Source organism: Zalophus californianus, chromosome 11 (assembly GCF_009762305.2).
Source record: "Zalophus californianus isolate mZalCal1 chromosome 11, mZalCal1.pri.v2, whole genome shotgun sequence".
Taxonomy (NCBI): domain Eukaryota; kingdom Metazoa; phylum Chordata; class Mammalia; order Carnivora; family Otariidae; genus Zalophus; species Zalophus californianus.
In genome coordinates, this window is record NC_045605.1 from 85817995 (window position 1) to 85841384 (window position 23390).

The 23390-nt window shown below is 37.0% G+C and overlaps 1 protein-coding gene across 7 annotated transcripts in view; it reads left to right on the forward strand.

The window, feature by feature from the left end:
• Nucleotides 1-23390, forward strand: part of HIPK3 (homeodomain interacting protein kinase 3) — a 92578-nt gene that overhangs the window by 28829 nt on the left and 40359 nt on the right. For all 7 annotated transcript variants that reach the window (XM_027578392.2, XM_027578391.2, XM_027578396.2 and 4 more), the window contains exon 2: nucleotides 3701-4799. In XM_027578392.2, coding sequence (XP_027434193.1) covers nucleotides 3701-4799 — 1099 coding nt within the window. The remainder of the gene's footprint in view (nucleotides 1-3700; nucleotides 4800-23390) is intronic.

The following is a 23390-nucleotide window of genomic DNA, read 5'->3' on the forward strand; positions in this document are numbered from 1 at the left end:
ATTGTTTGTGCATAACACCCAGTGCTCCACGCAGAATGTGCCCTCTTTAAGACCCATCACCAGGCTAACCCATCCCCCCACCCTCCTCCCCTCTAGAACCCTCAGTGTGTTTTTCAGAGTCCATCATCTCTCATGGTTCGTCTCCCCCTCCGACTTACTCCCCTTCATTCTTCCCCTCCTGCTATCTTCTTCTTTTTCTTTTTTCTTAACATATGTTGCATTATTTGTTTCAGAAGTACCAATCTGTGATTCAACAGTCTTGCACAATTCACAGCGCTCACCATAGCACATACCCTCCCCAATGTCTATCACCCAGCCACCCCATCCCTCCCACCCCCCACCACTCCAGCAACACTCAGTTTGTTTCCTGAGATTAAGAATTCCTCATATCAGTGAGGTCATAGGATACATGTCTTTCTCTGATTGACTTATTTCACTCAGCATAACACCCTCCAGTTCCATCCACGTCGTTGCAAATGGCAAGATCTCATTCCTTTTGATGGCTGTATAATATTCCATTGTGTATATATACCACATCTTCTTTATCCATTCATCTGTCGATGGACATCTTGGCTCTTTCCACAGTTTGGCTATTGTGGACATTGCTGCTATAAACATTGGGGTGCACGTACCCCTTCGGATCCCTACATTTGTATCTTTGGGGTAAATACCCAGAAATTTATATATTTTAATAGGTTTCTCAGATGATTCAAAAACGTATCTTTAACAGGCAATATGTGTACATAGTAAAAATTAAAGTGGTGAAAAGGATATACAGTGAAAAGTAAATCTTTGTCATTGCCCCCAGTATTCTTGTTACTCTTCTCCGAGACAAAGAAACCAACAGTTTATGTGTGTACAGATACTCAGTATATGTGCAGTTATATACATATGTAATTCTTTTTTATTACACATGGTAATATCTATTGTAAAGTACACATTTTTCTGAATCTTGCTTTTTCACATAATAGTATGGGAATCAGTCCATAACAGGATAGATTGTTTTCATTCTTTTTTTTAAAGATTTATTTATTTATTTTAGAGAGCGAAAGGTGGGGGGGGGGAGAGTGTGCATTAGTGCCCACAAGCACACAGGTCAGGGGAGGGGCGGGGTGGGGGAGAGAATCTCAAGGCGACTCCCCGCTGAGCACAGAGCCCCATGCAGGCTCAATCTCATGACCCTGAGATCGTGGCCTGAGCCAAAACCAAGAGTGGGTTGCTCAACCTACTGAGCCACCCGGGTGTCCGTTTTCATTCTTTTTAAAGATTGTAGTTGGTCTGTGTATCAAGGTATGTTTACCCAGTGTCTTTCGAATAGGTGTTTAGGCTATTTCCAGTATTGTGTTTCTTTACACGGTACTGCATAAATATTCTTTTACTATCTGAGTTGCCTGGATTGTATGTCAGTTTTGTTAGACATTGCCAAATTGCTTTTCTGCCGTCTGTGTATGGTATGTACGGTTTCCTGGGCTCACTGGTTCCATTTTATTTATTTTTTAAATTTATTTATTTGTTAGAGAAAGCATAGCAGGGGAAGCAGCAGGCAGAGGGAGAAGCGGGCTCCCTGCTGAGCAAGGAGCCTGATGTGGGACTCGATCCCAGGACCCTGGGATCATGACCTGAGCCGAAGGCAGACGCTTAACCGACTGAGCCACCCAGGCGTCCCTCACTGGTTCCATTTTAAAAATGCTTTTCATGTCTCTCCTATTTATGTTCAAGCTTTTCTTTAAATCCACAAGTATGTTTATAATTACAGTTTTTGAAATTTTTATCTGTTGAGTTTCATCATCTGTTTCCCTGAGTCTGTTTCTGTGGGTGTGGGTCACAGAGATGGTTTGAAATGAGAATCATGATAATGCTAAATTATTGAAGATAAGGTTGGGGATCCTCACAAACAGTGTTAAGTGAATTAGCAGATGGGTTCGGTATGGTTAGAAGTTTTCAGTGTGGCTTTGCCTCATTAAAAGGAGATAAGTTGGTGGGGATAAATTGAAACCTTCTGATGCTGGTTGAAATGGTTTAGAACTCCAAGATTTTAGTTTACGATTTTTCTTACACATTGAACATCAAATCTTAATTTGTCTAATAAGGTTTTATTGCTCATTTCTTATCAGAGCCAGGTCAGCTTAGAAATGTGGTTAACAAGACATGTTTAGGGTGTGCCTGGTTGGCTCAGTCGGTAGAGCATGTGACTTTTGAACTGGGGGTTATGAGTTCGAGCCCTGTGTTGGGTGTAGAGATGACTGAAAAATAAAAGCTTAAAAAAAAGGAAAGAAAAATGTTTAGGAAGTTGAAGGAGGCATAAATTTATGCCTTTATCTGAAGGGCAATGTATTTTCCTGTTCCTTTTACTATACCCCAGCTATGTGACCTTGGCCAGTTACCTAGTTCCTTTGAGTTTTTAGTTTTCTTAACAGCAAATTGGGAAGATATTAATATGATTAAATAAAATAATCCAGGGGTGCCTGGGTGACTTAGTTGGTTAAGCATCTGCCTTCAGCTCAGGTCATGATCTTTGGGTCCTGGGATCAAGCCCCATGTTGGGCTCCCCGCTCACTGGGGAGTCTGCTTCTCCCTCTGCCCCTCTCTCTGCTAGTGCTCTCTCTCTCAAATAAATAAAATCTTGAAAAAAAATATTACAAATTAGGCATTTATTAAAATGCTTTGCATAGTAAGTCTTTCAATAGGTGGTGACTCATTGTTTTAAATATTATATATATTACATATTATGATGGCAGCCTGTTGTTTTTGAATTGGAGAATTGATGTTTGATTTGTTAAAAAAGTGGAGCTTGCCCAGTTAATACAATATAGATTTTTAAATTGCAAAGAATGGAAATATTTTAAAATTAATCTGAACTGCTCACATTTCTTGAACACTGACTCCATATCCTGGGAATTTTGTTTTGGATCTAGTGTGGAAGACTGATGGATACACTGACAATTACAATGTAATGTAATGTCATGTCATGAGTGCTAATTAGAAGAACTTAGAAGCTTTTATGAGAGCACTGAATGCCCAACTCTTGCCTAGGGGGTGAGTGGCTTGTGTGTGTCCCAGGAAGATCTTCAGCAAGAACTTATTCACGTGTTGATCTGAATGTAAAGAAGTCTGCTTAAGTGTACAAGGGTGGATGTGGAAAAAGACGTTAAGAGAGTGTCATGCAAAGGGACCTATATCTGGCTTCTATACTTATTTTTATAGTTGATTATTTTTCCTGAGGCTATTCTTGAGCTTTAGATTGAACAAATGTGAATGTAGTTATGTAATGGATATTTTCTTTCATTGTCATTGGTTCATAAATGATAATTTGGTGATGGAATGTTTTACGTTTGCCAAATGTGTATAGTTTAGGGATCTGTACTTTTCATTTTGGGGGAAAAATGGTTGTTACAGTTCCTAGGGCATATCCTGGTGATTGCAGCTGCTTGGTAAATATTTTTTGATTAAATGAATGCACTCAACTCTTTATTCTCAGCCTTTTATGCAATACTCAAAATAGCTGATGCACTAATTAGCTAAAATGGAGATCCTGAATTATCTGAATATTTACCCTTCTTCAAGGGGAAAAATCTTAATGGAGTTTAATTATTTTTACAAATTATGGACTTGACCCTTGAAAGTTTTCTTCATGAGATTTAAAAGTAAAAACAAATTTTTGTAGTTAATATGTCCTTTTTCTTTTCTTTTTCCCCCTCAGGTATGGCCTCACAAGTCTTGGTCTACCCACCGTATGTTTATCAAACTCAGTCAAGTGCCTTTTGTAGTGTGAAGAAACTCAAAGTAGAGCCAAGCAGTTGTGTATTCCAGGAAAGAAACTATCCACGGACCTATGTGAATGGTAAAAACGTTGGAAATTCTCATCCTCCCACGAAGGGTAGTGTTTTTCAGACAAAGATACCATTTAACAGACCTCGAGGACACAGCGTTTCGTTGCAGACAAGTGCTGTTGTTTTAAAAAACACTGCGGGTGCTACAAAGGTCATAGCAGCTCAGGCACAGCAAGCTCAAGTGGAGGCACCTCCAATTGGGGCGTGGCGACACAGGTTAAATTTCCTAGAAGGCCCCCAGCGATGTGGATTGAAGCGCAAGAGTGAGGAGTTGGATAATCATAGCAGCGCAATGCAGATTGTCGATGAATTGTCCATACTTCCTGCAATGTTGCAAACCAACATGGGAAATCCAGTGACAGTTGTGACAGCTACCACAGGAACAAAACAGAATTGTACCACTGGAGAAGGTGACTATCAGTTAGTACAGCATGAAGTCTTATGCTCCATGAAAAATACTTACGAAGTCCTTGATTTTCTTGGTCGAGGCACTTTTGGCCAGGTAGTCAAATGCTGGAAAAGAGGGACAAATGAAATTGTAGCAATCAAAATTTTGAAGAATCACCCTTCTTATGCACGTCAAGGGCAAATAGAAGTGAGCATATTAGCAAGGCTTAGTACTGAAAATGCTGATGAATATAACTTTGTACGAGCTTATGAATGCTTTCAGCACCGTAACCATACTTGTTTAGTCTTTGAGATGCTGGAACAAAACTTGTATGACTTTCTGAAACAAAATAAGTTCAGTCCCCTGCCACTAAAAGTAATTCGACCCATTCTTCAACAAGTGGCCACTGCACTGAAAAAATTGAAAAGTCTTGGTTTAATTCATGCTGACCTCAAACCAGAGAATATTATGTTGGTGGATCCTGTTCGGCAGCCATACAGGGTTAAGGTGATAGACTTTGGGTCGGCCAGTCATGTATCAAAGACTGTTTGTTCAACATACCTACAGTCTCGGTACTACAGGTAGGTGACAGCTACTTTTTGGCTATTTAGTAAATGTTGAATTTTGGCTAAATGAAATAATTTTGTGTGTGCGCATAGTGAAAAAGCTTGGATAAATAAAGAAATCAAGATCAGTGTAGGTTTGAGGTGTTAAAAAGATTTTTAAAATTTAGGCATAAAATCTGCCCAAAGAATAGGAATCTCTATGCAGTTCCAAGCCAAAGACACTTGACTAGTTATTTTTATTGTTAATAGGAGACCTGAAAGAATGGTAGGTGATTAATGACGACCCAACAGAAGTCTTCAAATGTTGGGAAAGGTTTATAGTAATTTTTGTATATATCTTTGGGCATTTTAGCACTTAAAAAAGAACTAGTTTATTAAGGACAATTAGATGTAACTGGCTACTTAGGAAAGTTACATACGAGAATTCAAAAAGTTATCCTGATTAGCAATTTTAAGATTCAGAAGATTCAGACACACTTCCCTGGCTGCCATAAATGTTCAGGAGACTTTTCCTAACAAGTTTGAATATCTTTCCATCTATATGTTATGGGTAGTGCTATTTTGGTGTTGGTGTTAGGGGTTTAAAGAAGAAAATAATTTCCATGTAAATATTGATAAAGTGCTATAGTGTCATGATTACTATAATGCTAGGTAGTCTTAAGGGCTAATGATTACCAAGATTCAAAAATATCTTCTTGAGTAGGTAAAATGGTTTTGGATTCATGTTTTTATCATTTTGAGAAATTGTTTTCATTTCAGCAAGAATGAATTTGTGGTCTTGGTGAACTCTAGAGCCCCAGCACAGTGGGCAAATAACAGGAGCTGCCAGTACTGGCCATTAAGAAGTTAGTGAATAGACAGATACATGCAGTTTATTGCTGGGAATTGTTAGAATGTGAAGATTATAAATTTAGACCCGGCAAGGGGTAGTTATTTTCTGTTTTGTTTTTTTTTCCCCGAAGATGTATTTACTTATTTTTAGAGAAGGGAGAGAAAGAGTGTGGCGTCAGAGTGAGCAGTAGTGAGCGTGAGTGGGGGCGGGGGAATGGGTAGAGGAGAGAGACAAGCTGATCTGTGCCCAGCCTGGAGTCAGAAGTGGGGTGGGGCTCAATCCCAGGACCCTGAGATTGTAACCTGAGCCAAAATCCAGAGTCAGATGTTCAATTGACTGAGCCACCCAGGTGCCCTTATTTTCTGGGTGTATCTACCTTTGTACTAACCTCTCATCCTGATTAGTTTCTTGCAAATATGTGCCTTAGTATCCAGGACAAGATCTCAGAGAAATTAATAAGCCACTACAAAAACCACCTCCAAATATAGGCCTTGCCATTGGTAGGTCATTAGGAGTCCCATATTTATGTCATTTAGTGATAATGCATTAAAATATGTATTAGAAATTAGGAACATAGCCTAATTTATTCCTTAGTATATTCTTGATTGTAAGATTTTTAGTACTAGAGTGCTAGATACTATTCCTTTTAAATGGTTTAAAAGATATTGTAGGGGCACCTGGATGGCTCATTTGGCTAAGCATCTGCCTTCGGCTCAGGTCATGATCTTCCAAGTCCTGGGATTGAGCCCCGCATTGGGCTTCCTGCTCAGCAGGGAGTCTGCTTCTCTCTCTCCCCTCTGACCTTTCCCACCATTCATTCTCTCTCTCTCTCTCTCTCTCAAAAAAAAAAAAAAAGATAATTGTGTCAGAGTAGTAATTCCTATTTAATATATCCTATAATTACATTTATTTGATCCTCTGTACTCCTGACAGATTTTTTTTTAATGTAATGAAATACAGGATTAGCTTAGTTCATTTTTTTCCAGAAAAATACTTTAAAATCTTATTTAACAGCATGAGAAGAATAGTGTTTTTTTCCTTCCCTTTGTGCTCTATGGATTCTGTCTTAAGAGCTTTTAGTTGTCAGCTAGCATATTATATAAACCCCCAGGCTCCAGCTGCTTGGGCTCTATATTTAGTTCACTTGTTAGTAAATGACTTCATTTTATTTGGGTCCTGCATTATACTGTGTATCAGATTTAGCTCCCTGTGATACCTAGACTCCTTTTCTTTATTTGAAATCTTTTGGATGAGAGTAAAAAAAAAAACAAAAACAAAAAAACTTTACTTTTATACTTGAGAACATTTATTAAACATTTATTAAATGTTTCAAGAGAGTAAAGGAAATCCTTTAAAAAGCAATCTGAAATGCTAAATATTTTATGATGTTGATTTCTAGTATTAGGCCTTTGCACAAATATTAGCCTCTGTTGGGAATGAAAAAAAAAGCTATGAATAATTGCTAAGTATAATTAGTAAGTTTCTAATTTGTTTTTCTGTATAAATTTCAAGTAGATAATTTATCTGAATCTCACAAGGTATGCAGTTGCTAACACAGATTTTGTATTTAGAAGAAAAAATGAGATTCTTATTTGTAAACAAGGGCTCATGCTGGTAGCATTTTGGTTGATGTTGCTTGGGTAAAAACATTTAAAAAGGACTTTATGTTAATTAGATTCAAGAGTTAAGAGTTAGTAAGTATTAAGGTAGACTGGTGAAAATGTCTTATAGTCTTTAATTATGTAGTTTTAATATCTAATGTAGTTTTGCATGAAAATAGCAGGTAATTAATCTTTTTCAATATTTGTTCACCAATTTTGGCTGAGTTTTTAACTAAGGTTACTTGAAATTTTTATTAGACAGTAAGCAAAAGTGTCTTACACTTGATTTTTAACTCTTTGTTAATAATGTGTTGTATTTAAAAGTTGAAAGCAGGAAGTGGAAACTTACCAAATTAAATATTTTTGAGCTAATCACGGTATGAACATACATATCCCAAGTTCCAAGGTAAACGATTTGTGTTTAAACACAGGTTCATGTGTTACTCTGTTTCTTTGAACTGTGCAACACAGAAATGTAGTAGGGATATCTTAAAATAGACAGGCGACAGTGGCCAGAAATTGTTGACTACTATAGATGGTGAGGCTGTCTACCTCTTGCAGTGATATAAGCCAGAAGTACATGCTAGGGGCATTGATTTGCTCAAGGTCAGCATGTTCTAAATTCAGCTGCGTGAGGATGGTTTCTGTCAAGAACACGCAGGGCTCTTGAATGCATAAAAGGGTTTAGCAGCAGAAGGTGCTGTTTATGAGGTGTGGTGACAACATACAGTTCACGAATATTTTCCTTTTCTTTTAAATGTAGAATTCTAGCCTGTGGTTTGAGTCATTTCAGTACACAGAGACAGGAAAGTGGGCTGTAAAGTAACCTGAAAAGCAGTTGTATTTATTGCAAGTTTACTGAGTAATTTAGCATTAATTGTTGTTGAGGTAAAAAATGCTTCCTATTTTGCCTGTAATAGTTGACAGAATGGTGTGTAATGATAATTAATTTAGGCTTATCAGTTTTTGTTTAGGGTATTCCCATCCCTTTATGCCGAAGTATCAAAGACAAAGTTCCTGTAACAAAATTAAGATACAGAGAATGACCCATACAGTGGTAACCAGTACTTTATATAGGGTACTCTATAATAATAGAAGACTGTGTATGTGTACTACATTTTTTTCCAAGTGCTTTTATGTATATTTCCTAGTTTGTTTCTCATGTCTCCCCCCTGAGTTAGGTAACACAATTGATAGAATTCCTATTGAATAAGTAGAAAACAGGCTTATAAAAGTCAAACAGGTCCAAATTCACACTGCAAATTTAACTCAATTTTTGTTGAGTTCTTTTTGTGTGCTGGCACTGTGCTAGGGATACAGAGAAAACATGATTTCATCATTTAATGGAGGAGAAAAGTAGTTTGTCTTAAGAAGTCCTGTGGTACAGGTGTGTGCAGGGTGCTATGGGAACACAGAGGAGAGCACTTAGCCTCATTTGAGGGTTCAAAGAAGGCTTCTGGTGAGAAATAACCCTTGAATGAGCCTTGAGAGTAGAGAAGGAGTTAGGATTGACTAGTTATTAAAGTTCTCTCTCTAAATCACCCGTACCCAAAAAAGTTCAGTATTGGCTGAAATTGCTGACAATTTCTTCTCTGTATTACGGAATAGTTATTTTTTGGGGGTATCCCTGTTAGGCAAAAGGTTGTCAGCTGGGTTTTGTTTTAACAGAATTTTTTTTAAAAAGATTTTATTTATTTTAGAGAGAGTGTGTGCAAATGTGGGAGAGGGACAGAGGGAGAGAATCTTAAGCAGACCCCCTGCTGAGTACAGAGCCTGCCATGGGGCTCCATCCCACCACTCCCGAGATCATGATCTGAGCTGAAATCAAGAGTCGGATGCTTAACCGACTGAACCACCTAGGTGCCCCTCATTCTAACAGAAATTTTAATAGAAGGGATGCCTGGGTGGCTCAGTGTTTTAAGTGTCTGCCTTTGGCTCAGGTCATGATCTCAGGGTCCTGGGATTGAGTCCCACATCGGACTCCTTGCTCCGTGGAGCCTCCTTCTCCCTCTGCCTGCCGCTCCCCTTGCTTGTGCTCTCCCCTCCCCCCCCGACAAATACGGAAATAAAATCTTAAAAAAAAAAGAAGTTTTAATAGAAGCGTCCAAAGTCTGTAATGAAGTGGTTTTCAGTGCCATACATTGTTGCCACAGATACAGATTATTTGTACAATTCAGTGGTTTTTAGTATATTCACAGTTGTGCATCATCATCACAATTTTAGAATATTTTCCTAACCCCCAGCAGAAACCCCTTTACTGTACCCTCTAGCCATCTTTCCCCACTCTCTCATTCTCCAAGCCTTAGGCAAACAAAAATCTACTTTCTATCTCTATAGATTTGTACATTCTGAGCATTTCATATAAATGTGTTCATACAATATGTGGTCCTTTTTGACTTTTTCTTTCATGTAGCATAATGTTTTCAAGGTTCATGCTGTAGCATGTTATTAGTAATTCATTTCTTTCTGTTGCTACCTAGTATTCCATTGTATAACTACATCACATTTTGTGTATCCATTCATCATTTAATGGAGATCTTTTAAAATTTTATCTGTGGAAAGATACATGAATAGAAAACTATAAAATAATCCACAATTAAGTCTTTAAGATATTTAGTGCATATAAAAGTGTAAAGTATTTTGCTGGGTGCTGGTTATTCATTAAGGAGCAGAAATGCAGACCTTACCATTATGGTGTTTTTGGGTAGATAACCAAAAAGGTAAAGTAGTACTCTCTGATGAAAATGAACAGGGAGAGAGAACAACAGCATACCTACTTGTTTTGTTTCTGTTTTTTAACTTTTTGCTTTGAAATAATTTTAGACATACAAAAAATTTGCAAAGATACTACAGAGAATTCCTGTATGCCTTTCACCAGGATTCTCCAAATGTTTCAAATTTAAACATTTTACCACCCTAGTTTTATCACTCATTCTTTCTCTATGTACACAAAAATACCTATTTTTGCTTGCATTGTTTGACAGTAAGTTTCAGACATGAGGCCCCCTTACCTCTAAATACTTCTGTGTATATTTCCTAAACATAAGGACATTCTCTTGCATAACCCCAGTACAATGATTAAAATCATCAGTTAACATTAATTCAATATTATTGATTTGATGAACTGTTTAAACTACTCAAAATACTATTTGATTTGAGGAAATTAAAATCAATTCAGTACCAGTGCTTATTTATAGACTTTATTCAGATTTTACCAATTTCCTCACTGATTACCTTTTTCCTGCCCAGAATTCAATCGAATATCACACATTGTATCATTTACCATGTATGTCCCTGTAATGTCCTCTTATCTGGAGTAGTTCCTTGGTTCTTTCTTTGCCTTTCATAACCTGACATTTTTTTTAAGTAGGCTCCACGCCCAGCCGTGGAACCCAATGTGGGGCCCTGAGATCAAGACCTGAGACGAGATCAAGAGTTGGACACTTAAACCGACTGAGCCACCCAGGTGCTCCAACCCTGACACTTTTAAATAGTACTGGATAGTTATTTTGTAGAATGCTCCTCAATTTTAGTTTGTCTGATGTTTTCAGGTTATGCATTTTTAGAATAGCTGCACAGAAGTGATGTTGTGTTCTCACATATGGGAGGAACATGATGTCATTTTTTCCCATACTGGTTAACTTTGATCACTTTGTTGAGGTGGTGACTGCCAGATTTTTCCACTGTAAGGTTTTTTTTTTTTTTGTAATTAATAAGTATCTTGTGAAAAGGAACTTTGAGAGTATACTGCTTTCTCAAACCAGTTTTAGCCTCTCTTGGTGAATATGACCTTAACAATTACAACTATGGGGTTGTGAAATGATGATTTTTCTAATTCTATCATTCCTGTATAAGGAATTCTTTCATAAGGAAGAATTTTCCTTTACTTAGTCTTTTTGTTTCTGTATGTACTCATGGATTCATATTCATTGGGTTATAATGTTACTTACTATTATTTGTTTTATTGAATAATTGTCCTAAACTGTCCAGTGGGAGCCACTTTAAGCTTGTTTCTGTCCCTTTGCCGTGGCCCCATCCTCCCTTGAGTACTTACTTTCTGGTACCACAAGATGTTCCAGACTGACTTTGTACCTTCCTTCCCCATCCCTGATACTGGCTATTTCTCTAAGGAGCTCTGGTTCCTTTTATTGGAGAATGGTGTTTAGCAAACAAGATGGATGCTAATGGCAGATGCGCTCATTGGTACTAAGGTGTTACTGCTTTTAGACCCTTTGAGTGGCAAAGCTAGAAAATGCGTGTGTGTGTGTGTGTGTGTGTGTGTGTGTGTGTTTATGTAATTCTGTATCTATCTGTTTATATATTAAAACCATGAATTCATACTCCTCTGTCCAATTCTGACACCTCAGACAGAGTTCATTCTGTCCTTCCTTTATTTATAATCCCTTTTATGATACCAGGAAACTTGGCTCTCTTTATCCACCATATGTTACTTATTAGCTCAATTCTAGAATACATTTAATGTAATTTTGGAATTGCTACCCATACCATTGCTAATTTACTAACTAGAGTATATTTATTTACAGTTCTTTTATACAGTTCTTTTATTCTTTAGCCATAGACTTGGAACATGTAGTCAGAATACTGTGTTTTAAGTTACTTAGGTTCTTCTCCAAACCTCCACCTTCAAGTGTGATTATGTTATTTATTTGAAATATATTTAAGTTCATTTCTTTGTATTTCATTTTGGGCCCATCTGTGTCTTTGTTTGTTTGACTATGTGAAACATTAATGTGGATCTATAAATTAGAAGCATGCTAAAACCATCAGAAATGTCACACTCTCTCCTCCTCACCATCCTTCCTATCTCATTCCTCCCTAACTCCTTTTAGTAACCATTATCATTAGTTTTTCTTTTGTTCGTATGTGTGTGTGTATATAAACAGACAAATGTTTATTTTCTCAGTTTCCCTCCTTACAGGAAAGGTAACATGCTGTAGATATCTGTTTGCACTTGGCTGTTGTCCCTTAACAGTGTTTTCTGGAAATCACTTCACGTCAATTCATAGAGATCTTTTTCATTCTGTTTTATTGCTGAATAGTACTTCATTATGTGGATTACCATAGTTTATTCAGCCACTTTCCTAATTATTGACATAGTGTTTCCCAATTACAGTTACAAAGAGTAGTTTTTGTGCATACCTGTTTTTGTATTCAAGTTGTATCTTCAAGGTAAATTTTTAGAAGTGGGATTATTTAGTCAAAAGGTAAATGCATATATAGTTTTGTTAAATATTGCCAGTCAGAACTGTACCAGTTTGCATTCCCACCAGCAAAATACGATAGTGCCTATTTCTCTATAGCCTTGCTAGCAGAATGTTATTCTTTAACAGTTTTGCCAATCAAAATTGATTGGCAAAATTGTTAATCTATATAGTTTTATTTTACATGTCTCATTATGAGTGAAGTTAAACATCTCATGTTTAAGGGTCATTTTAAAATTGTGTGTATGAATGGTGTTTGGGTGGCTCAGTCAGTTAAGCATCTGACTCTTGATTTCAGCTCAGGTCATGATATCAGGGTCACAAGATTGAGCCCTGTGTTGGACTCCCTGCTCAGTGGGGAGTCTGCTTCTCTCCCTCTTTCTCTCCCTCTGCCCCTCCCCCTGCTCGAGTGCATGCTCTCTAAAATAAATAAATAAACGAATCTTTAAAAGAAATAAAATTGTGTGTATAAATGTGAATTGCCTGTTCATGCCTTTTGCCCATTTTTCTATTAAGAGTTTGGTCTTTTGTCCATCAGTTTTAGAGATCTCTTATATATATGGGGTGTTAGCCCTTCATTTGTCATATATGTTGAATTTTTTTCCATTTTGACTTTTTGTGGTTTTATTTGCCTTGTAAAAAGTTTTGTGTGTGTGTGTGTGTGTGTGTGTGTGTGTGTTTTAAGAGTGTGAGTTTGTGGCGGTGGGTGAAGGGGCAGAAGGAGAGGGAGAGAGAATCTTAAGCAGGCTCCACGCTGAGCATAGAGCCATGCTGGGTTAGATCTCATGACCTTGAGATCATGATCTGAGCCGAAATTGGATGCTTAGCTGAGTGAACCACCTGGGCGCCTCCTGAGTGTGGTCAGTTTTATCAGTCTTCTCATTCATTGCCTCTGGATTTTAAGTCATACTTAGAAAGCCTTTCCCTTGCTGAGTTCAAAGAGGCATTCACCCTGTTTCCTTCTAGTACTTACTGAATTACATTTTAAATATTTAGATCTCTATTTTAAGTTTATTATAATTTGTGTGAGGTGTGGATCTAATTTTTTTTTTCTTTTTTTCAAGTAGCTAATCAGTTGTAGGGACTTTAGATTGAGTGGATAGGGAAAAATCTCTAAGGACATGATATATTAAACTGGGGCCTGAAGGGAGACCACCAACCAGAATGGATGGAATGAGAACCGTAGGCAAAGAAAGAGCCTGTGTGGAGGTTCTGAGGTTGGAAAGAGTTTGATAAAGAATCTGAAAGCCTGCCAGTGAGACTTAGGCATAGTAGAATGGATAATGTAGGGTTGTGATTTGAGGTTGGGAGGGTAGCTGCAATGGTTTATGTTTTAATCATTCTGGCTGCTATTTGGAGAGGGAAGAGGACCAGACTGAGAGTAGGAGTAGGAGAACCATTAGGAAAGAGGCATTAAGGTAATCCACAGAGAGGACATGGTGGCTGTGGAAAGAAATGGATTGATTGGTATTAGTGTGGCAGTGGATTGTGCTTTTTTTTTTACTAGGATACTCCCCCTCCTGGGGGAAGATGCTTTGTTATGGTTGATATTTCTTGACTTAAATTGTATATGAATTTAGACATGCACCTGACTTCTATGGATATCTATATCTAAATATATATTTAACACCATGTGTTAAAACTCCACATTAAAACCAAACAAAAATAAACAAGAAAAACAAAGGAACCTGGAAAACTCTCCATTACTGGTATTTTAGACATGACTGACTACCTGAATCAGAGGAAGTGAAATGTAGCCTTTAAAATTTCTTTAAGCTAAATCACATTTTGTTTTACAGTTGAAGTATTTCAGGGTGATTTGTTTTATAATTCCCCCAAATCATGGTTAGTATTTATCTTCTAAAAATGACTACTTTATGTTATCATTTATTAAGTTAAACATTTAAGGGGCACCTGGATGGCTCAGTCGGTTAAGCGTCTGCCTTCAGCTCAGGTCATGATCCATGGATCATGCATTGGGCTCCTTGCTCGGCAGGGAGCCTGCTGCTCTCTCTGCCTTGTGCTCTCCCCCCACCCAACAAATGAATAAATAAAATCTTAAAAAAACATTTAAATAAAAATAGGCTCACAGATTACATTCTGTTTTGCAATTTGCTTTTGTTTAATTCTATACCTCTGGCCTTTTTTTTTTTTTCCAGTGTAAGTTTCTGTAGATTATTCTGTGAAACTGTTAAATAGAATCTGCATGTGTGAACTCATTTAGATACTAATTGAACAGTTTAAAGAGACAGTTATAAGGCAATAGAGAAAATTTGAATGTTAGATGGTATTAGGGAATTACTGATTTTTTTTTAATGTGATAAGAGCATTGTGGGGTTTTTTTGTTTTTTTTTTTTTTGAGGGGGGAGGGTGGAGCATTGTGTGGGGTTTTTTTTGAGAGTGTGGAGAAAGGGTCGAGGGAGAGAGAGAATCTTAAGCAAGCTCCACGCTCAGTGCAGAGCCCGACGTGGGGCTTGATCCCAGGACCCTGAGATCATGACCTGAGCCGAAATCAAAAGTTGGATGCTCAACCAACTGAGCCACCCAGGTGCCCTGTTTTTTACTTAGTTTTAGGCAATCTGTTATTTCTAATAGGTGAAAAATGGAAATCTTGATTATTAATGGGAATCAAGAAAAACATCCTTTTACACTTTGTTTTGAAATTATTTCATCAAATTACAATTTTAGATATATTAATATTTGTTAATATTTAGAAATAAGTATTAATTATCTTTCTAAAAATTGCTATATAGGGGCCCCTGGGTGGCTCAGTCATTAAGCATCTGCCTTTGGCTCAGGTCATGATCCCAGGGTCTTGGGATCAAACCCCGCATCGGGCTCCCTGCTCAGCGGGAAGCCTGCTTCTCCCTCTCCCACTCCCCCTGCTTGTGTTCCTTCTCTTGCTGTGTCTCTCTCTGTCAAATAAGTAAAATCTTAAAAAAAATAAATAAAAAATAAATAAAAATTGCTATATAATATTAGAGCATTTTTATACTTACTAACCCCTTTCTTTACATATTTCTTCTGAAAACTTTTGTCCATTCTGCTCTCTATATTAGAAAAACATATTGGAATAATTTGTAAACTACTATCATCTTGAGCTATCAATTTGGTGGCCAAATTTAATATAGAATTTTTTTCCATTTTTTTATTGTGAAAAAGCATAACATAATATCTATCATCTTAAACATTTTTACGCATGCAGCTCATTAGTATTAAGGATGTACACATTGTTATAAAACAAATCTCTAGAACTTTTTCATCTTGTACATTTGAAAATCTGTACTCATTAAACAGCTCCCTTTTTTCCCCTTTCCCCAGCCCCCAGTCACCACCATTCTGCTTTTTGTTTCTATAAATTTGACTGCTTTAAATATCTCATAGAAGGAGAATCATATAGTACTTCCCTTTTGGTGACTAGTGTGTTTCACTTAGTATAATGTCCTCAAGGTTCATCCATGTTGTAGCATGTGTCAGGATTTCCTTCCTTTCTAAGGCTGAAAAATTCCATATTTTATCCATTCTTTTTTTTTTTTTTAAGATTTTATGTATTTATTTGACAAAGAGAGAGAGACAGCAAGAACAGGAACACAAGCAGGGGGAGTGGGAGAGGGAAAAGCAGGCTTCCCTCTGAGCAGGGAGCCCAGTGCGGGACTTGATCCCTGAGCCGAAGGCAGATGCTTAACGACTGAGCCACCCAGGCACCCTGTTTATCCATTCTTTAGCACTGGACATTTGGTGGCTCTTACCTCTTGGTTGTTGTGAATAGGGCTGCTATCAACATGATTGTACAAATATCTCTTCAAGACCTGCTTTTAATTCTTTTAGCTGTGTACCCAAAAGTGGGATGCCTTGATCATGTGGTAGTTCTCTTTTTGTGATTTTTTAAAAATTATGTTGAATAAAAGCCTTTAATGTCAAAGGTTATCAATTTTTTTTTCCCTTGTGCTGTAGGGCTTTGTTTTAAAGGTGTGTATTGTCTCATGAATGTACTGTAGTAGAATGTAATGATAACAGCCCTGACATCACACACCTCAGAATGTATGTGCCTGTTTGTTTCTGAGTCTTCAGCATTTTCCTATGAATGGAATTCATTGCCGTGGATGTTATTAACAGAGTGCCTGCTGCTGCAGAAGAGTGCCAGTTTGTTGGCCAGTGAATAATTTAAGCATCAGCTGGTGTGGTAAGATTGTATTACTTAGGAGAAAGATCTAGTATGTGTTAGACTTTGACATTAAAAAGAACAAATGTTTCTTTTGTGAGGAAAACGCTGAATTACAAAAAATGTTGAATATATTTATCTAAAAACCAGTATACTAAATAAATTATTCAATTAATTTTTTTTAATTATAAAAGTAATGGATGCTCACTGTCAGAAACAATTCAGTAATCAAGAAGTCTCTGAAGCAAAGCAGGAGCAATTTCCCCACTTAATGTTGAGGTTTTATACTATAATTTTTTATATTTTATACTTTAAGCAGTCCTCTTTTTGTTTGTTTTCTGATAATGCCACAGGAAACCTTCTTGTATGTCCTTGGACACTTGTTTAGTACATTTCCATGACATTTCTAGGAGATTTGTTGGGTCAGAGGGTATGTACATTTTGCTGATGGGTGCTGCCAAATTTCCTTCCAGAAAACATATTACTTTAGTTTATAATCTCACCAATAGTGTTTGAAAATGCTCTTTTCTTCACAGTCTTGTCATCACAAGGATATTTCTGGTTTTTCAAACTGTTGGCTTTAAATAGGCAAAAACTAAAATCAAGTTTTAAATTTTTTTATCACCTGCAGTACATGAAAAAAAGCCTTCTGTCATAATGACGTACTGGTAGATGTTCTTTTTTATGTGGGGAGTGAAAATGTGAAAATAAACAGGGTTCATATAATAATAACAACATTTATTGACTACATAGTACCAGCCACTGTGCTAGAAACTTTTCGTTATTACCGCATACCCTTATAACAACCTTGACTAGTGGTAATAGTACATTTTACAAAGAGGGAATTTGAGATTCAGTATGTTAAGCAACCTACCTAGGGTGGTACATAGCTTTATAAATTGCAGAGCTGTGATTTGAACTCAGTTCTGCCTCTCCACTTGACCATGTTCTTTGTCCAGGAATTGTTCCTCATCTTCCTGAAATCTCTCTCCTGAAGGATACTGTTGACTTGTTCGTTAATCACCAAATATGATGGATTTTTTTTTTTAAGTCCACATCTGGCTGGACTTCTGTCTTTCAGCACTGTTAGTGTTTTATTTTACTGAAACTTTCTTAGTTAGTTCCTGAACACTATACCCTCAGTTTTTTCTTTCACTTCTCTGACAAATTTTCTTGTTCTTTTTCTCACCTCTTAAATGAATACATTTTCCTGAGTTCAGTCCTGTGCCCTTTTCTCATTCAGTATATTTCCCTCTTGGAGATTTTACTCTGTCCCTTGACTTCAGTTTGTTTAATATGGTAAGCTTTTCAGATACCTTCCTATAGCCCTGACCTCCCGTTGAATACCTAATTTCTGTTTTTAGTTCTTTCCTTAGACAGTCTCTGGATGTTATTAACTCACATTCATGATTCATCTTTCTCCCAAAGATCTACATCTTCTCATCATCTTGTATTACTGTATCAAGATTATTAAGGGGTGCCTGGGTGGCTCAGTTGGTTAAGCGTCCAACTCTTGGTTTTGGCTCAGGGTTGTGAGATCGAGGCCCGTGTCAGGCTCCATCTGGGGATAGAATCTGCTTAGAATGCTCTCTCTCCCTTTGCCCCTTCCCAACACACTCTCTCTCTTAAAAAAAAAAAAAGATTATTGAAAAACCATTTTCCCTGTTACTCAGTGTGGGAAACTGAGTTTTTGGCTTGTTTTTGTTTCCCTGTTATATATCTAATCATAGTGTGACCAAATCCTAGTATTTTTATCTCTGAAATAGCCCCACATGTAAATTTGCCACACTTCACCCTGCCTTGTTCTGGTCTAGACTTCTGTGCTAGATTAGAAATTCATTTTTTAACCTATAGTCTCTGCCTCTTATAGTTTATCCTGCATTGTTATACGTGTGTTAGGATTGATTTAAGAAATCACAGACCTATACACAGACATAACTACCTGAAAATTTATTTTTACTATTTTGTGCTTTCTTACCCCCTAGTTCCTGATATAGAGTGTACTTACCAGCAAATGTCACAAACTAACAACCTCTTGGAAACCTAATTGCAGTGGTATCAAGATTATGGCATGACTTTGGCCTTGAAATAGTCCTGTATAATTGGAAAAAGCTGACAAAGTAATCAAAAAAGTGATTCAAATACTTTATGAGTAGAATGTTATGCTTAGGAAGCTTTTGGTAACTTTTCAGTAGATTTTCTAGTACACGCCTTGATAACACGAGCCCTATATCTCTTTTCCTGTATCACAAGTCTTTGATTGTCCATTCTCTTCTGTGGTATGGAGCTGTTTCATATTGTAGCAGAATGTTCCCTGGCATTGTAAATGTGGGGGTTTTTTTTCTCTTTCCTTCCTCAAGGCTAAATTAATCATCAGCAGTTCCTAAAGATAAAATATTTGTATTAAAGATGTCGTTATGTAGAAGCAAATAATTTTAGAGTGGGAAACATTTACATAGACATTTAGTCTAACTTATATTAAAGAAGAGGCAACTGAAATCCAGTATACTTCAATGAGTTGGTATATCAGCAATTTATAAATAACTCTTTTAATTTTTACATGTTTTAATGTGGGTATCTTTGATTTTTAGTAATAGCAAAGTAATAATAAACATATCCTTTGAATCTAAGGATATAGCTTCTTTATAAGTGATAAAACATAATTGCGGAATTTGGCAGTCAATCAGTTGGTGAAAGTCACCTGAAAACAGAATGTCATTTTTTTTTTAAGATTTTATTTATTTATTTGACAGAGAGAGACACAGCGGGAGAGGGAACACAAGCAGGGGAGTGGGAGAGGGAGAAGCAGGCCCCCTGCTGAGCAGGGAGCCCGATGCGGGGCTCGATCCCAGGACCCTGGGATCATAACCTGAGCCGAAGGCAGACGCTTTATGGCTGAGCCACCCAGGGGCCCCTCATTTTCTTTTTTGAAAGATTTTATTTATTTATTTATTTGAGAGAGAGAGCACATGTGCGTATGAGCGGTGGGGGAGGGGGAGAGGCAGAGAGAGAAGCAGACTCCCCGCTGATCAGGGAGCCCAATGTGGGGCTCCATCCCAGGACCAAGATCCTGGCCTGAGCTGAAAGCAGATGCTTAACCAGCTGAGCCACCCAGGCATCCCCAGGGTGCCATTTTCAAACAAAATACTTCCAGAAGTGTTTAGAAAGAGTTAACTCATTGAGAGAATTTATATTTGAGTAATGTGAAACCATGTAACATGAAAGAAGTATGTGTGTGAATCTTTTAAAGCTTATTTTGTTTGCTCTAAATTGCTTCTCATTAACATATAACTACTCCTCCAGAGAGAATGTCACTGAATTAGTAACAAGCTTCTAAACACTATAGTATTCAAAATATATGATATGGGGTGCCTGGGTGGCTCAGATGGTTAATTAACCGTCTGCCTTCGGCTCAGGTCATGATTCTAGGGTCCTGGGATTGAGTCCCGCATCGGGCTCCCTGCTCAAAGTGTAAAGCACTTAGTACAGTCTTGGGACATTGTATTTGCTTTATAAATAGAAACTATTAGAAAAAAAAGAGTGTATGGTTTAAAGGAAAATGATGCAGTGGTAGCAAGATGATAAGGAGTCTCCCAGTTGTTCCCTGGTGGCCTGCATGGTGTATAATGTGCTGCTGTTCCTCTTTAGAGCAGAACCTTTGAAAGCTTTCATGAAGTAACTGAATTTGTGTTAATAATGGCTAATGCACCCATTTTTTGTAAACTATTTTATTAAAGTATAAGGTAGTATAAAGTGCACAAATTTTAGGTTTACAGCTTCATTATTGCAATGTGAATCGACTATTTGGATGTTCTATTTGGTGAAGTTTCTTTTGCCTAATTTTCTATTTGCTTGACAGTCTTGCTCATTTGTGGTTTTTAAAGTGTTCTCAATATGAAACCTTTTGGAGAAATGTCTTCATTCTGTGACTTTCTTTTTGACCTTCTTAGAGCTGATTTAGGTGAATACATGGACTAATTTAATACATGGTCTCATTTTTTAAATATATATTTGACCCTTGAACAACATGGGCTTAAACTGCATGGGTCCACTTATATGTGGATTTTTTTTTTTTTATGAACACGGCACAGTACTGTAAATATATTTTCTCTTCCTTATGATTTTTTAAAAAAAGATTTTAAGTAACCCCTATACCCAGTGTGGGGCTTGAACTTGCAACCCCTAGATCAAGAGTTGCATGCTCTAATGACTGAGCCAGCCAGGCACCCCATCTTCCTTATTATTTTCTTAATAACATTTTCTTTTCTCTAGCTTACTTTATTGTGAGAATATAGTACATATATCTATTATTTGTATATTTAAAACACAAAATATATATTTATTAACTCTTTATGTTATCATGAAGGCTTCTGGTCAGCAGTAGACTATTAGTTGTTGTTGAGTTTTTGGGGAGTCAAGAAGTTATACATGAAGTTTTGACTGTATGGGAGTTGGTGCCCCTAACTCCTCTGCATTGTTCAAGGGTCAACTGTAGTTTCATTTTTCAAAATCCTTTAGATTAACACCATTTGTATCCTATTTAACAAATCTTCATCTGCTCTAGGGTCACTAAGATGTTTGTTTTGCTGTGTTTTGTTCTAAAAGCTTTATTGTTTTACCTTTCACATTTAGTTAGAGATGCCATCTCTCTGGAGTTGATTTTTGCGTATAGTGTGAGGTAGGGATTAAGGTACATTTCCCCCCATGTAGATAATCCTTAACTGAACACCATTTATTATCCCACTGCACAGCAGTAACAACTTTGTTGTAAACCAGGTGTGCGTTTTGGACTGTCTTGTTCTGTCCTTTCATTATTTTGTCTATTGCACTAGTACCACAGTGTCATTACCATAACTAATAGTGTAAGTCCTCCTGCTTGTTCTTCAGAGCATTGTTTCTGGTTCTTTGCATTTCTAGATGAATTTCAGAATGTTTCAGTTTTGCAAAAAATATTTTAGTTTCCGAAATATATTTTCTCCAGGTATACTTTGGGAATTATTTTCTTTCAGCACTTTGGAGATGTTATTCTGTTATATTTTGGCTTTCATTATTTCCATAGAAAATTGGCTCTTTTGATGATGGTGATGTGTCCTTTTTCCCCTCTGTGGCTGCATTTAAGATTTTCTCTTTGTTGTAAGCAGTTGACTCTGAGGTGTCTGGGGGGGGGGGGGGGGGGGGTGTGTGTGTGTGTGTGTGTGTGTGTGTGTGTGTGTGTGTGTGTGTGTGTGTGTGTGTGTGTGTGTGTGTGTGTGTGTGTTATGTTAAAATCAGGAATTTGTTAATTTAAAAGTAAATTTTAGTTTTCTGGTGAAATTTTTTTGAACATTTTTATTGTTATTTTAAAGTCCCTGTTATAATTTCACTGGCTAGATAACTGTGAGGCTGTTTCTATTTGCTTTTTTCATCTTTTCTTTCTTTACATTTGATTGGATTTCCTGTTAGGCTGGTAACTTTTTTTGTTTGCTTGCTTGCTTGTTTCTTTAGTATTCAATCTTAGGTATGAAAAATTCTTGAGCTCTGCTGTTCAATATGATAGTCCTAATCACTCATGGCTATTTAGGTTTAAATTTAAATTAATTAAAAATGAATAAATTTAAAAATTCATTTCCTCAGTCACATTAGCCACATCTCAAGTGCTCAATAGCTGCATGTGACCAGTCCTGTCATTGCCAAAAGCTCTGTTGGACATTGCTGTGTTAGTGACTCTGGATGATAAAGTCTTCCTCCAGAGATAGTTCTCTTTTATTCTGGAAACCGGGTAGAGTAGGTAGCTCATGTTATTCCAGGTGAGGCTTGTCTATTTCAGTTTGCCCTTGTTCCTAGGATGTAGCCCTTTGTGGTTTCATTTGAAAAGCTTGGAGTATTCACCAAGGCCCATCTTTCTTGGCAGGTTCTGAATTCCAGTTTTTGTTTTCCCAGCCCAGTGGAATAGCTGTAGGCTAAATTTAGGCCACTATTTTCTGTCTCCCTACCGCCCCCCCCCACCATATCTCACTGTCATTTGGTGACTACCTCAAGGAAATGTAAGGGTCAACTTTAATAAGTTTTCTCCTTGCTCTGGGATTTTGTTCTCTCTAGTCCTAGCTGTCTTGTCTGCTTTCTGATGACTTCACACAAATTTTTTTTTTTTAAATAATAGACTTTATTTCTTAGAGCCATTTTAGGTTCGCAGCAAAATTGAGCAGAAAACAGAGTTCCCATATCCCTCCTGCTTCTACATACATAACAGCCTCTCCCATTATGACACCCCCGCCCCCTCAGCTACATCAGTAAATTTGTTAAAATTGATGAACCTACACTGACACATAACTATCACCCAAAAACCACTATACACAGCTGTTTTGTGTATGTGTGTGTGTTCAGCCAGTTTTTGTAGTTGTTCTCCCTGGGGGTATTAATCTGATAGCAGCTACGTAGTACCCTTCCATTTTCTTTTATTAGGTAGAATATAACTCAGTATATTTGAAAATTTCTTAATGATTTCTAACAATTCTTTGGAATTTTTATTTGTTGGGATTAATGGTTCTGGTAGGAAAGTATGCAGGGTTAGGTATGTAGGGAAAAATACATATGTGTGAGTGTTTAATATTTTCATATTCCCTTAATTCTATTATTCCAGGTACAGACATTGCTTAATGTAGTTGGCCATTTTGTAGGTTATCAAATATCTGAGAATTTAAAATGTATATTAAAATGGAATATATTTGGGGAAGCATTGTGTCTAATTGAATATTTTGTGTTCATTGTACTTCTTTAAGGAGTGATTTCTGTTTATAAAATACTCTGCCA